Below are 15,141 nucleotides of genomic sequence, written 5' to 3'. Positions count from 1 at the left end.
TTTTTTGTATTTTTAGTAGAGACGGGGTTTCACCGTGGTCTCGATCTCCTGACCTCGTGATCCACCCGCCTCGGCCTCCCAAAGTGCTGGGATTACAAGCATGAGCCACCGCGCCCGGCCTTTTTCTTTTCTTTTTAAGGCTACACAGAACCTATTATATGGAAATACCCTAATTTATTTCACCTTTTTCCTGTCAGAGGACTTTTAAGCTCTTTCCAATGCTTTGCTTTATAATCCTTTGTGTTATAATGCTGCAATGAATAACCTTGTTTGTAGGATGATATTCAATTTAAAAACTCATTTTTCAGGCCAGGTGTGGTGGTTCATGCCTGAAATCTTGGCCCTTTGGGAGGCCGAGCCAGAAGGATCACTTGAGCTAGCCCAGGCAACACATAGAGACCCCATCTTTACAAAAAAAAAAATTGTAAGATTAGTGGGGCGTGGTGGCCTCCACCTATTTGGTCCCAGCTATTCAGGAGGTTGAGGTGGGAGGATTACTTGAGCCAGGGGGTGGAGGCTGCGGTGAACCATGATCACACCCCTCACTGCACTCCAGCCTGGGCAACAGAGTGAGAACCCATCTCTAAATAAATAAATAAATAAATAAATAATCTTGTTTTTCAGAATTTTGGGGGCACTATTTAAGATATTTTGAAACCTCACAGAGATTTTTGGGGGAACTCGTTGCCTTAGAGATTAGCCTGCCCTGTCCCACCGCATGACCTGTACTTGCTCTTTCTCCCTCCTGACTTCCTTAGTTAAGCTTTGTGTGTACTTGTGAGCCCATGTCCATCATGCTCTGCCTTCAACTCTAGATGCTGTGCTGTGAACACGCTTAAGTGGAGGCCGCATGCTTCCCAGGAGGGTGTGTATTTTCAGCGTTGTCTCTCATGATAGTATGAAAGGCTCTGGAGAGAATCACAGGCTTCCACAAACAGGCAAGGGGAAAAATGTTCCACAGACATGTTTCAGGGACAACAGGCTTCCCAATCCTAGGTCGTGCTGGTCCATAACTGGATCAGGCTGACTCTGCTTCCCCCACACTGCTGGCATAGACGGGGACAAGAAAGAGAAGTCAGAGACACACAGAAGCTGTGATTTGCTTGAGGTCACTAAAGTACTTAATGGCAGAGTTCAGACCTGACCTGAGGGGCAACAAAAGATATCCCCCTCAAATCCATGGGGAGCAGAGTCTAGCTGAATCAGATCCCAGATTTCCTGGGGCTTTCACGGTGCCAGGTGTGTACACTGAGCTAGGGTGGGTTTCCCAGGGTTCTGCGTGGTCACACAGCTCAACAATACACACCAGAAAGCAGTGGCGAGTAGGCTGAGTTTGGCTGGTGGGTGTTTTCTGTTTGGCCTGTGCAGTGTTTCTTTTAACTTTTTATTATAGGAAATTCAAACATGCAGAGAGAATTGTGCCATCAACAACACACACCCATCACTCTGCTCCAACAATGATCAACTCAGGCCTATCTTGCTTCATCCTGTACCCTTGCTTGCTTCCCTTCCCACCCTCAGATATGTGGAAGCAAATCCAGAGATACCATTCCATTGCAAATATTTCATTGTGTATCTCTATAATACGGGAATCTGGGGGGTTTCGAGACAGGATTTCACTTTGTTGCCCAGACTGGAGTACAGTGGTGTGATCATGACTCACTGCAGCCTCCACCTCCCAGGCTCAAGGGATCCTCCCACCTCCGCCTCCGAAGTAACTAGGGTTAAAGTTGTGCACCACCACACCTGGCTATTTTTTTTTTTATTTTTTGTAGAGATGGGGGTCCCATTATGTTGTTCAGGCTGGCCTCAAACTCCTGGTCTCAAGTGATCCTTCAGCCTCAGCCTCCCGAGGTGCTGGGATTATAGATGTGAGCCACTGTGCCCATCCAGGAGCTTTTACATAATCCTTTTTGACAAACTTTTTCCCCCAACAAATTAGAAAGTTTTACAGAAAAAAAAATCCAGATTTCTGTCTTCTCTTAAAAATTTGGAAGCTCTGCCAATACTGGGCCCAGATGGTAATCACTGGTTAGCACTGAGTAGATGTTGACTTTTTAGATGAGGGGTGTGACGTCTACTTTGCCACAGTCCCCACCACTCCCCCACCTGGCCATCTCACCCATACGCATCACCTGCCTGGCTCCTTTAGGTGTTTAATTTGTGTAGGAAATTGACCTAAAGGAGATATTAGAGAAGACACTAAAAAGTTGAAGGATGTGAAAATCGGCCAGGAGATAGAACTGTGCTTTAATGCGGGTTATAGAACCACATTGGATATGAGGCATTTTGGGAATAAACTTTGAAAGCTGGAAGTACCAGTTTGTGAATTTTGCTCAGAGAGACCGAGGTGGGGGGTGGGTGACAGTGGTGAAGCACCTCCTATGTGCCAGTCTCTTCATCACAGGCCTTTTCTCACAAAATCGTCAATCATACGCAGCAGGAGAAACACCTTCCTATTTTACAGATGAGGAAACTGAGGCAAAGAGAGGTGGAATAGGCTTCCCACGGCCACTCAGGTCATAAGCAGCAGAGCTAGGATTCAGCCCTGGAGTCGGCCTGACTCTAAAATGATGCATGCGTCACCATGGCCCATCGTCCTTTAGAGAGCCCCGGAAGAGAGGATTTGACAAAGTGGTTGCCCATGGGGCCTGGGATGGGTGGGGAAACTACGCTAGGGCTCAGGGCTGTTGAGGGCCTGAGGGAAGGAATGGGGAGCCAGGGGGCAGAAGTAGAGGAGGGGGCTGCCCCACGGCTACAGGGGGCATCTGGGAAGATGCTCTGCCGAAGGTGGCCGGGAGGGCAAAAGTCACAGTGGCCATTGTTATATGGTGGTGGTGGGAAGAGGGGGATGGCTTCTTCTTGACGTTCTCGCGTGAGCCGAAGGTTTACCCTCCAGACCCTTGATGGGTCCCTTTGGTACCTTGGGCTTCCTGAGTCTCCAGCCAGGGCCCTGGGACCTTTGCTGGGAGCTTAGCATGGGGTCCAGCAGCCCCCATTGCTACCTAATTCCTTACCAGCCCAGGGCGTCTGCCTGCTACTTCCCTGCCTGGAAGGAAGGCCTTCTGCCTGGTGCGTTCCCGATGCATCCTCCACTGCCTCTCAGACTCTCCACAAGCTCAGCTCCCTGTCACATCCTCTCAGGGCCAGGCTTCTCCTTACCACAATCTTAGACTGTCTGAGTAGCTAACTGGATTTGTGTTTGCCTCCACACAGGACCCTAAGACCCGTGGGGCTGAGAATCCCTCTATAATGGTCACAGCCGCACCCCATCCCCTCGCATGATGCTGTCACACCCAGGCCGGCCACTGACTAGCACTGGAGGGAGCAAACGGGAGGCCGGCCACCTCACTGACAGCCCCACACCTTCTCCCTGCAGGCTGTCCCCTTTTCTGGGACTATCCAAGGAGGTCTCCAGGATGGACTTCAGATCACTGTCAATGGGACCGTTCTCAGCTCCAGTGGAACCCGGTGTGTGTGTATATGGATGGAAACGTTTCACTCCAGCCTCATCCCTTAGTAAACCACTGTGCCTGTGAGCCTGGGTTAGCTCAAACAACAACATCCAAGCTCACGTGCCTGGCTCAGGGGAGGCCCAATGCATCCCTAACCCATGCCACAGGACAGCACTCCACAGGCACAACCTGCACCCAGGGGTGCCATTAACCTGGACTCCAGGATGAATGGGGCCCTGGGAGCTGACGGTCTAAGGAGGGAGTGGGATGGTCAGAGTTGGGTGATTATGTTCTGGGTTGAACCTTGCACACTGTGACTAAGAGTTGCAAAAATCAAACTTCCTCCATTCCATAACTGCTCTCATCCACTCTGAAGCTCTCCTTCTGCTGATATGAAAATATTGAAAATTGCCATCAAAAGTAATTTGGTCTCTTTCGGTTTCAAGGCCTTTTCTAGAAACTACTAAGTCAATTCAACATACTAACACTGTATCAGGGCTGTTTCTCACCCCCTCCTCCCTCCCAAGGTGGGCTGTCTGGGAACAGAGAGGAGCCCACGTGGTTCCTCAGTGGCTGGGAGGGCTCTAGACCCTCAAGCAGGCCTGGCTGACCCCTGCCGAGGCACCCCGACAGGGCACAGAGTTGTGCAGCTCTCTCCTGGTTTAGTGGGGGACCACGGGGTGGCTGCCTGCTGAAGTCTGTGGGGCCCACAGAAGAGCCTCTGGACTCATGACTCTCTCTCGGAAGCCTCTCTGCCTCAGTCCCAGGGGACCTCTCCTTAAGACCTTCTGGGCCTCACAGATCCCAGCTCAACCTCAGCTTGGACACTTAGATTCTTGGTGACCTCCTCCACCATTGCCATCCTGCTGTGGGACTTCTCTGAGAGACTGCGGTGCCCTCAGGAGATGCCAAGGGCAGGGAGGCCCCGATCCCCCTGAACCCTCCAACCAGGGGAATCAGGACCACACCCCTGATCTTCTGTCCCTTCCTCTCTCCCTCTCCCTCCACCTCCCCCACCTCCCAGCAGCAGGAGGGCTTCCCACTCCCATCCTGTGGCACAGAGACAGATCCTACCTCAGAGGGCCCTCTCCTCTCAGGAGCTTTCTGTCTCTCCCTTCCTTGGGGCAGGAATTTCCAAAGGACTACAGGGATGAAGCTGAAGGACTCCAAAAGAAAAAATATATGCAGAGATATTTCAAATGTAATCACTTCCATTTATTCATTTAATTAATTAATTTTTTTCTTTTGAGACAGGGACTTTTTTCTTTGACCCAGGCTGCAGTTCAGTGGTATGATCATAGCTCACTGCAGCCTCAAATTCCTGGGCTTGAGCGATCCTCCCATCTCAGCCTCCTCCGGAGCAGCTGGGACTACAGGAGTGTACTATGATGCCCAGATAATTATTATTATTATTATTATTATTTTGAGATGGAGTCTCGCTCTGTCGCCAGGCTGGAGTGCAGTGGCGCTATCTGGGCTCACTGCAACCTCCACCTCCCGGGTTCAAGTGATTCTCCTGCCTCAGCCTCCTGAGTAGGTGGGACTACAGGTGCATGCTACCATGCCTGGCTCATTTTTTGTATTTTTAGTTGAGACGGGGTTTCACCATGTTGGCCAGGATGGTCTCGAACTCCAGACCTTGTGATCCACCTGCCTCAGCCTCCCAAAGTGCTGAGATTACAGGCGTGAGCTACCATGCCCAGCCAATTTTTTTTTTTTTAACTAGAGATGAGATCTCACTATGTTGCCCAGGCTGGTCTCAAACTCCTGGGCTCAAGTGATCCACCCGCCGTGGCCTCCACGCCCAGCCCCAATTTTACATGCTCTTTACGTTTGTTCTCTTCTTTCCCACTTAATCAGGCATGTGCTGGCCTCCAACAAGTGTCCACTGGCACGGAAGGCTCTCTCTTCTAGGTGCGCTTAACAACTTCCATCTTTGGTATCAATTGGTAATCACTTTCCAAGACCTACGCTTCTTGTTTGCTAATACCAGCACTTTTCCTTAACTGTTTTCTACTTATTTTTAGCAAATCATGCTGTAAAGGCAAAATCCAATAATTAAAACAAAAACACATTACATCCCAATTAGAAAAACAAAAAACGATGCCAACAAAGCAGTCTCTGCCATGCAGGATGTGTGCAAGATCCACAAAGCACAGGCACCGAGGCCCTCCTGTGCCTGTCACTGGCGATAATCCATGCCACAGAAGACTATTTGCTTTCTCTGGGCCTAGGTTTGCTGTGGACTTTCAGACCGGCTTCAGTGGAAATGACATTGCCTTCCACTTCAACCCTCGGTTTGACGACGGAGGGTACGTGGTGTGCAACACGAGGCAGAACAGAAGCTGGGGGCCCGAGGAGAGGAAGATGCACATGCCCTTCCAGAAGGGTATGCCCTTTGACCTCTGCTTCCTGGTGCAGAGCTCAGCTTTCAAGGTGAGCAAGAATCCCCTCCCCACCTCTCACACCTTGGGACCCCCAGCCCTATCAGGTTAATGGCCCTTAAGTAATCACCTTAATCGACATTCAGCCAGAGTGACACCACTATACAGATAACATGACCATTTCCTTGTAAGGGTGTTACCCATTGCTGCCTAGTCTCCTTATGCACCTTCACCTGAATCTGCAGGTACATCTGCTGCTTCTTTTACTCTGAAAAAGAACTAGAGGAGTCATCACATTGCTGTTTGGTGTTATGTGTCTTTGAATTCCAAGCTCATTCCATTCCTCTGCTATAGCCATTCCTCCTCTCCAGGTCACTGGTAACATTTATTTTTCAGTGACATTGTTCCAGCCTTTATCCAGGGTCTATTAAGGGTATAGTTTTGTAAGCACATTGCAAATTACCTTTGCAAACAGAGTAGTCTCTGGGCTTGAGAAGCAGGTGGGTAAGTCAGTCTGAGTATGCTTATCTGAGATGAGTATGTTACCATCCACTCAGTGTGCAACTTGAGGTCGCCTCTCCTCTGCTCCTTGTGAGCATTTTATGCATACATAAATAATACCCCTGCAGCCATAAAAAGGAACGAGATCATGTCCTTTGTAGGAATATGGATGGAGCTGGAAGTCTTTATCCTCAACAAACTAATGCAGGAGCAGAAAACCAAACACCGCATGTTCTCACTGATAAGTAGGAGCTGAACGATGAGAACACATGGACACAAGAGGGGAGCCAACACACCCTGGGGCCTGGTGGGGGAGGGAGAGCATCACAAAGATCAGCCAACAGATGCTGGGCTTGATACCAAGGTGATGGGTTGATCTGTGCGGCAAACCACCATGGCACCCGTTTACCTAGTTAACAAACCTGCACATCCTGTACTCGTACCCTGGAACTTAAAATCAAAGTTGAAGGGGTTGGGCACGGCGGATCACACCTATAATCCCAGCACTTTGGGAGGCTGAGGAGGGCGGATCGCTTCAGATCAGGAGTTCAAGACCAGCCTGGTCATCATGGTGAAACCCCATCTCTACTAAAAATACAAAAATTAGCTGGGCGTGATGGTGGACTCTTGTAATCCCAGCTACTCGGGAGGCTGAGGCACGAGCATCGCTTGAACCACTGCACTACAGCCTGGACCACAAACTGACACTCCATCTCAAAAAAAAAAAAAAAAAGTTGAAGGAGAAATAAATAATAAATAAATGAAACCCCAGGTGAGCTAATACTAGAAAGACAAACCTACTGTAGGAAACAACCAGAAGAACGAAAAGCCCAACTGGAGCCCAGTAGAGACTCGGGTTGATGCACTTCGGGTCACACACACATTCCTGTAACTGGCCCCACACTGGAGACCAGACTCAGGTCTTCATTTTCTAGAAAGAGGGTCCAGGAGCTCAGGGGTGGTCCCCATCCCAGCCTGGGACACCTCCCCCGGAACACGTGCTCTCCTCTGGCAGGTGATGGTGAACGGGAGCCTCTTCGTGCAGTACTTCCACCGTGTGCCCTTCCACCGTGTGGACACCATCTCCGTCAATGGCTCTGTGCAGCTATCCTACATCAGCTTCCAGGTCAGACTGTCCACCTGGCACCGGTCCCAGGGGTTGGGATGCAGGGCCCAGTGTAGCTGTGCCTAGGCCCTGCTGGGTGGACCCAAGCCAATCTCCTACCCAGGTCACTCTGGGGACAACCTCTGCTTCCCTGTCCCAGTACCTGCCCACCCCTTCTCGTCTGTCACTCTGCCCCTCCTTCTGTGTCACTGTGTCTGTCCGGAACACCTGCCTTGGTCTCCCAGACTCCTCAGCTGCCCCTTTCTCCTCACCCCTTGATTTCCACCCTGGTAAGGAGGGCATATTGTTCTAGAAAGAACACAGGCTCAGGAGCCAAACTGAATCCAGTTCAAATTCCCAGCTCTGCCATTCACCCTCTGTGGGATCTTAGACAAGCGACTTCACCTCTCTCAGCCTCGGTTTCCTCATCTGTAGAATGAGCATGGTCATTGCCTGCCCCCCATGGGTGGCTGGGTGGTTCAGTGAGGAGACAGACATCAGAGGTCACACAGTGGCCCCCCCGGGGCCCACACCAGGGTCTGTTTGACCTCTGTGTTTTAACAACTTTGAATGTGTTGCCAACATCTAAAAGGTCAGGAGAGCCAGGTATGGTGGTGGAGGTCTGTATCCTGGCTACTCAAGAGGCTGAGGTGGGAGAATGGCTTGAGCCCAGGAATTAGAGGTCTGCCTGGGTAACACAGCAAGACCCTGTCTCCAAAAAAATTTTGTTTAAATATTAAAAAAAATAAAATAAAACTAAAGAAGGTCAGGAGATACCAATACCAAATGAAAAATGGGAAGATTAGGGTATGCTGGGCCCACATTCCCACAGGACACCAGAAGCTGGATAGCAGCTGCTGTTACCCTTTTGGCATTCAAGGGAGCTCCCTGAGATCAGCGAAGCGCACAGTAGGCCCTCAGCAAATCTGGCCTCCTCACCCTTTGGTCCTCATCTCTCATTCCCTCCTTCCCTGACTCTCCCCTGCGGGTGGAAGGCGAAGGAGGAGCTGGAGGGAGACTGCCCCCCTGCACTGCTCACCAGAGCCTGGCTCTTTCCCATCCTGTCTCAGCGTGGCCCTAACCCCCTTGCCTCATCCCCCTGCCTGCCTGGTCTCTCCCTCTTGCCTCTGCCTCTGCCTTTTGGCTTCTCCTTGGCTCTATTAATGCTTCTCCTCACCGCCCGGTGCCTTTTGTTTTAACAGAACCCCCGCACAGTCCCCGTTCAGCCTGCCTTCTCCACGGTGCCGTTCTCCCAGCCTGTCTGTTTCCCACCCAGGCCCAAGGGGCACAGACAAAAAGTGAGTGCAACACAGAGGCCCTGGGTGGCTGAGCAGACAGTAGGAAGGACCGAGGGTCTGAGAGGCTGGCCCCAGACAGCAGGCCACCCAGGGCCTGCAGGCCCCATCTTGCCCACCCAAGAGTTCCCTGTCTGTCTGCCGGGCACCCAGAGCTGGGGACCTGGAAGTCGCCCTGAATTCTTCACTCCCCCTTCTTTACGTCTCTCCAAGGCACCAAGGGTCCCGAAGCCACCGACATGGCCCAGGCCTCTGAGATTCCTCACCATGACGACAGGGGTCCAGTTCCCCACCCCCCACACCCAACCACTGCCATAGTGACCTTCTTATAAGCAAATCTGATCACAACCTCTCCCTGCTTAAAAATCTTAAAAGCCCCCAGCCCTTCAAATAAAGCCCAAATTCCCCAGTAGGGCATACAAATTCCTCCGAGTCTGGCCCCAATCCACCTCCCCAACCCACGAAGCTCCCGCAGCCTCTGCAGCTCACTCAAGGCCCTCTCAGGCCACCATGCTTTTGCATATGCTGTCCCTGGTCCCGGAAGCACACTCTGCCAGCCTGCCCCCAGCACACGCCTAATTGCCCTTCCATGCTCTGCCTAAGTGTCGCTCCTCTGGGAGTCCTCCTCGCCTGGAATATTGTTGGACGCTCCCCCGTGTCCCCATGAAGTCTGTACATATCTGTGCCATGCCAGTTCACAGCACCCCATCGTAACTGTGTTTGCGTGTCTGTCTCCGTCACTACACCCCCATCTCCCTATGCCCATGAGGCCCCAGAGGGCCAGGACTGTGGCTTGTTCATTTGCACAGTGCCTGGCACTCAGTAGGGACTCAGTGAATGAATGTGGAATGTGGTTCACACAGCCAGGGAGAACGGGATACCAGCCAGGGCAGGAACAGTCTACTGGGTGGGGCAGGATCCAGGACAAGGAGGAGGGCAGCCCTTCCTCTGGCCACTCAAGCAGTGGGGACTGGGAGGAGGGGCGCTTTGTCTATGCAGTCTTCTTATGGCTCATCACCGTACAGACAGGGCACCTGCCTCCTGCCACGCTGACTTCAGGACTGGTGGAGGCCCAGGGAATGGTTTGCAGGGCAGCCCAACTTTGGCCCTGGCCCTGGCGCTGGCCCTGGCCCTGGCCCTGGGGAGGATAGAAAGTGTGCTGGATACAGTCAGACAGAACTGGCTGCCACTTTGGATTTGATCCCGTCCACCTGGGCAAGCTTGGGCAAGTTGCTTAATCTTTCTGAGCCTCATTGCCTCACCAGGGACACAGAAGCTGAGGCCGCTTCCCTCATTGGAAAGCGCTGAAGCCCAGGAATCGACCCACAATAGGCCTTCAACAAATACCACTTCTCACCTTACGGGTGAAATATGGCACTGGAAGTAATGCTCGTGGCTGTGGGAGCTGCAGAGAGCAATGAGGTCTCCATCAAACCCAGCCTCCTCTCTCTCAAGAGGAACGAATGGGGATACCCTAACCCCCAACCCCAAAGCCCTGTGCACTGGGGGTAAAAATGTGGGTGCCACAGGCTCAGGAAGGCTTGCTTGGGAGCAAGAGGGAGGTGGGTGTGTTTGGGGAGGCATTTCTGAGCACAAGAGCCTCCCTGGAGTTCTGCCATCGTCTCTCTCCCCATTCTGTGGTGCCCGCAATAACCATTCTGACTCTCCTCAACCCTCCAGCCTCGTGGCGTGCGGCATGCTAACCCGGCTCCCATTGTAAGTCTCTTGTTTTCTTTTTGGATCCTCTTCATTTTGGCTCTTCTGGGCTCATGGAGGAGGCAGGGCCAGGCATTGGGCCTCTCCCATTGGGAGTGGGGAGGCAGAGGCCAGGCCCTTGACCATCTGCCCGGCCTAGTGAGGTTGGGGGTTGGATGTGGTTGGCTGGCTGTGATGAAACAACCTGAGTTGCCACCCCGTGGGCAGCCAGGGAAGACAATGGCCCCACATTCACTTCTCTCACCTGCATAGGGAGGCTAGGCTGAGAGACGTTTCCCCGAGAGGAAAGGTGGGCCAGAGCCACCAGCGTCCCCATCTGTCTTCTCCAGGGTTCTAACCTTTGCCCTTCCCTCATCCCCTTGAGAGAAGAAACACCTGGGCCCACCCTCTGTGGGATCTGTGGGGCCATTGGGCTTCTTACGCCCCCTGGAGGGTGCCTGCCGTGTGGCGCCCTCTGGTGGTAGCTGGTGGTCTTCACGCGGGAGAGCCTGGGTGAGACGTTTCTTTCTTCCAGACCCAGACAGTCATCCACACGGTGCAGAGCGCCCCTGGACAGATGTTCTCTGTAAGTCTACAAGTTCTGGTCAGTTAACAGCTGCACAGTGTCCTCCTTCACCAAGAACTAAACTCCCTAGAGCCCTAGAGTCGGGAAGAAAGTGGTTTAGCAAGGAGGATGGGGACACTAGGGGCTGAGTGCTTGGCTCAGGTGACATGTGGCTAAAGCTATCCTGGGGACAGCAGAGATTCTGGAAGAAGCAGGGTTTATCCAGTGGTGGAAGAGGCAAGTCCCCTAGAGACCGGGAGGGAAACTGGTCCATCTGTCACCAAGTAGGGAATGCAGTGGCCCCAGCACCGGATGTGAGGTTCCTGGCCCTGCATCTTGGGTCCCCAGGATGTCACTACAGATCATAGGCTTAAGCTCTTCTGATGGTGCAAATCAGGCGGGGGCTTAGAATTAGTGGGGCTGCCTGCGGAGGGGTTGAGGGGCAGGTGACCATGGTGGGGTCTGGGAACACGGCAGGAAGTTCCAGGAAGGCTAACATGAAAAGGGAGGTGGACGGGAGAGGCCAAGGGCCAAAGGCTCACGGGGTCAGCCTCACAGTGGAGCCCCCTCTAGAATGCGTGGGTGTGCGTGGGTGAGTGCTTGCACACCCATGTGCTCTCCCATGGAATTTCCTGGTTTCTTTTCAACAGACTCCTGCCATCCCACCTATGATGTACCCCCACTCCGCCTATGTAAGTGGTTTCTCAAGGAGCACGGAGGTTCTGTTTGTGGTGGGCAGGCTGGGGGTGAAGGGCCGCTCCGGGGGTAGCCAGTAGCCTTGCAAAATGAAAAGCCAAGGGCTTTCAAAATGGTAAGCTGAAGGGTTTCAAAGCATCCCAGCGATTCAGAAGACTGTGGAGAGGAGCTTTCCACCTTAAAACTGTCGTGTCAATATGAGCACATTGCATGGCCCTCCCTTTTCACCCCACGAGTCTTTTTGTGTTTGGCCAAAGTTCCTTTCATGACACTAATCTAAGCCCACTAATTTGAGGAGCACTGGAAAGTTTTCCTTTGGCTTTTATGGAACCAAGTAAAGATATCGTGGGCTTCTTCTCAGCTGACAGCCCAAATTCACGGGAACTGGTACAATCTTCCCCTTCCTCGTGGCGGCTGACCTGTCCCCCTTCTTCCGACAGCCGATGCCTTTCATCACCACCATTCCGGGAGGGCTGTACCCATCCAAGTTCATCATCCTGTCGGGCACTGTCCTGCCCAATGCTCAGAGGTAAGCCAAGGGCTCCAGTGACCTCTGGGAAGACAGAGCCCTTCAAGGTCAGTGCAGCCATTCCCCTGGCTTCAGGAAGGCTACTGATGATGGGGAGGAAATGGGACTCAGAACTCAGTGGACAAAGGTTCAGGTGGGCTGCCCACCCCAGGTTCCACATCAACCTGTGCTCTGGGAACCACATCGCCTTCCACCTGAACCCCCGTTTTGATGAGAATGCGGTGGTCCGCAACACCCAGATCAACAACTCCTGGGGGTCTGAGGAGCGAAGTCTGCCCCGAAAAATGCCCTTCATCCGTGGCCAGAGCTTCTCGGTAAGGCACCGCGGTCTGGAGCTTGGAGAGGCTCCCACGGGTGCACACGGGGAGGGGGTAAAGGAGGTCTGAGGTACCTTGAACAGGATGGGGGCTGATGCTTCTGGGATGAGGGCCCAGAAGAAGAGAAGGTGGCCAACAAATTATTATTAGTATTATTATTATTACTGTCCCGCATGAAGGAAGTGTTGGGATCTGCTTTTTCAGATGAGGAAACAAACTCACAAGTGCAGGTTACTGGCTTGTGGTCACACAGTCAGTAAGTGTCAAATCAGACCCAAGAAGGAGGTGTTATTCATTTTTTCATTTATTCAACAACCATTTTCTTGTCGCCTGCTTTGCAAAGGAAGCACCCAACATGCTGGGGGCACAGTCATGAAGCAGACAGACAGGGTCCTGCCTCCAGGGAGTTTACAATTTAGGTGGGGAAAGAACAAGGAAAGTAAAACATGGACAGATTGTCACAGATAACGACAGTGCCACGCACAAAGCAAAACAGAGCAATGAGACAGAGCGAGCTTGGGAGGGGCAGCTAGGGCCGACACGCAGAGGCGTGGGTGTGGCCCGTCCCGGAACAGCAGGCAGGCGTGCTCCGCCCTGACTACACATTCAAATCACCCAGAGAGCTTACAAAGGAAATAGTGCTGGGACCCCAGCCCAGGCCAATGAGGCAGTCAGCTGGGCATTCATATTTTAAAAATACGCCTTAAGTGATTATACTCTGCAGTCAGAGTTGAAAATGACTGATGTAGGGCTTTGCAGCCATGGAAAGGAGCTTGGATTTTAACACAGTGAAAAGCCTCAGGAGCGTTTCAAGCCAGGGAGCAACATACTTTGATTTGTAGACAGCCGTGTGACCTCGGACAGGTGACTTAATTATTCTGTGCTTCAGTTTCCTCATCTACAAAATGGAGCTAATCATCATGAATTTCCTAGAGTTGTAAGAATGGAATGAGACAGTGTCTGTAGCATGCTTAGGACAGTGCCTGGCACATGGCATGTGTGATAGGAGTGTTCGCTACTGCGAAGGGAAGGTGGTTTTAACATTTGTACCCTGACTGCTTCGTGGAGAAGGCATTGGGGTGGAAAAGACAAGTTAGGAGGCTGATGCTGCAGGATCCCAGGCCCGGAGCACTCCTGTGTGCTGGGCCTGAGGGATACAGGTGGCACAGGCCAGCACTCCTGTCCCTGATGGCATGGGAATAGTATTCTAGGCCAGGGAAGAGTACAGGGGAAAGAGCACGCACAGCCTGTTTAGTGAAGAGCCGTCGTTCAGTGGGGATACAGTGCAGGTGAGGGGCTTATTAACAACTGAGGAGGGAGGGAAGGAGGGAGAGAGGAGGCTGCAGTGAAGGTGGAGGACTTCCCAAGTGTAGTGCAAATGGCATGATCTCTGCACAGGTGTGGATCTTGTGTGAAGCTCACTGCTTCAAGGTGGCCGTGGATGGTCAGCACCTGTTTGAATACTACCATCGCCTGAGGAACCTGCCCACCATCAACAAACTGGAAGTGGGAGGCGACATCCAGCTGATCCATGTGCAGACATAGGTGGCTTCCTGGCCCTGGGGCCGGGGGCTGGGGTGTGGGGCAGTCTGGGTCTTCTCATCATCCCCACTTCCCAGGCCCAGCCTTTCCAACCCTGCCTGGGATCTGGGCTTTAATGCAGAGGCCATGTCCTTGTCTGGTCCTGCTTCTGGCTACAGCCACCCCGGAACGGAGAAGGTAGCTGACAGGGATTGCCTTCCTCGGCCGCAGCAGCACCTGGGGCTCCAGCTGCTGGAATCCCACCATCCCAGGAGGCGGGCACAGCCAGGGAGAGGTGGGGAGTGGGCAGTGAAGATGAAGCCCCATGGTCAGTCCCCTCCCATCCCCCACACAGCTCCACCCCAGTCCCAAGCCACCAGCTGTCTGCTCCTGGTGGGAGGTGGCCTCCTCAGCCCCTCCTCTTTGACCTTTAACCTCACTCTCACCTTGCACCCTGCACCAACCCTTCACCCCTCCTGGAAAGCTAGCCTGATGGCATCCCACTGGCCTCCACCAACTGACCAGAGCGTTCTCTTCAGGGGACTGGCTCCTTTCCCAGTGTCCTTAAAATAAAGAAATAAAAATGCTTGTTGACACATTCATGTGGGTTGACCGTGGTTTCTTTAATTCATTTGGAGACATTTTGGAGTCTGTGGAATCGGGCTGGGGGCGCTGCCGAGAGGAGTGGGATGGGAAAGCATGGACTCCCTTTGGGAAGGGGGTCCTGACCCCACACCTCCTCCCAGAGGGCCCCTCGCAAATCCCATGAGGGTGTTGGAGAAAGCAGGCTGGAGCTCTAGCCTTTTGGGCAGGAGTCTCAGACACAGGACGGTGGTAATGGGGGACCCCAGGAAACAGCCCCATGCCTCCAAGATGGGAGAGGGGCTGGGGCAGAACCTGTGAGGGCCACAGCAGGGTCAGAGCTGGCTCCTCAGACCTGGCGTCCCAGTGGGAGGAGGTGGCTTGGGGAGGGGGGTCAGGAGAAGCCGACCCGAGGCACCATCTGGGTGTGTGTTCCACTGTGGGTCTCCCCGGCATTAGGGGTTAGGGCTTGCATGGGAAAAGCGGCTCAGTGTCC

At 52.9% G+C, this 15,141-nt stretch overlaps 1 protein-coding gene across 3 annotated transcripts in view; it reads left to right on the top strand.

The window, feature by feature from the left end:
• Window positions 1–14,665, top strand: part of LGALS9 (galectin 9) — an 18,529-nt gene extending 3,864 nt beyond the window's left edge. Inside the window, exons 2-11 of one of the 3 annotated variants that reach the window (XM_032163247.2) lie at window positions 3,380–3,471; window positions 5,690–5,891; window positions 7,356–7,466; window positions 8,648–8,743; window positions 10,421–10,456; window positions 10,971–11,021; window positions 11,651–11,692; window positions 12,137–12,225; window positions 12,377–12,539; window positions 13,941–14,650. In XM_032163247.2, the coding sequence (XP_032019138.1) occupies window positions 3,380–3,471; window positions 5,690–5,891; window positions 7,356–7,466; window positions 8,648–8,743; window positions 10,421–10,456; window positions 10,971–11,021; window positions 11,651–11,692; window positions 12,137–12,225; window positions 12,377–12,539; window positions 13,941–14,087 (1,029 nt within the window). In that variant the 3' untranslated portion in view covers window positions 14,088–14,650. Of the gene's footprint in view, window positions 1–3,379; window positions 3,472–5,689; window positions 5,892–7,355; window positions 7,467–8,647; window positions 8,744–10,420; window positions 10,457–10,970; window positions 11,022–11,650; window positions 11,693–12,136; window positions 12,226–12,376; window positions 12,540–13,940 lie in introns of all 3 variants that reach the window. The other 2 variants (XM_032163245.2, XM_032163248.2) reach the window with 2 other exon arrangements.
• Window positions 14,666–15,141: the final 476 nt, after the last annotated feature.

The sequence above is a fragment of the Hylobates moloch genome, unplaced genomic scaffold (genome assembly GCF_009828535.3).
Source record: "Hylobates moloch isolate HMO894 unplaced genomic scaffold, HMol_V3 SCAFFOLD_10, whole genome shotgun sequence".
Taxonomy (NCBI): Eukaryota; Metazoa; Chordata; class Mammalia; order Primates; family Hylobatidae; genus Hylobates; species Hylobates moloch.
The sequence above is the reverse complement of the archived record's forward strand: the minus strand, read 5'-3'. Positions and strand labels throughout refer to the sequence as shown.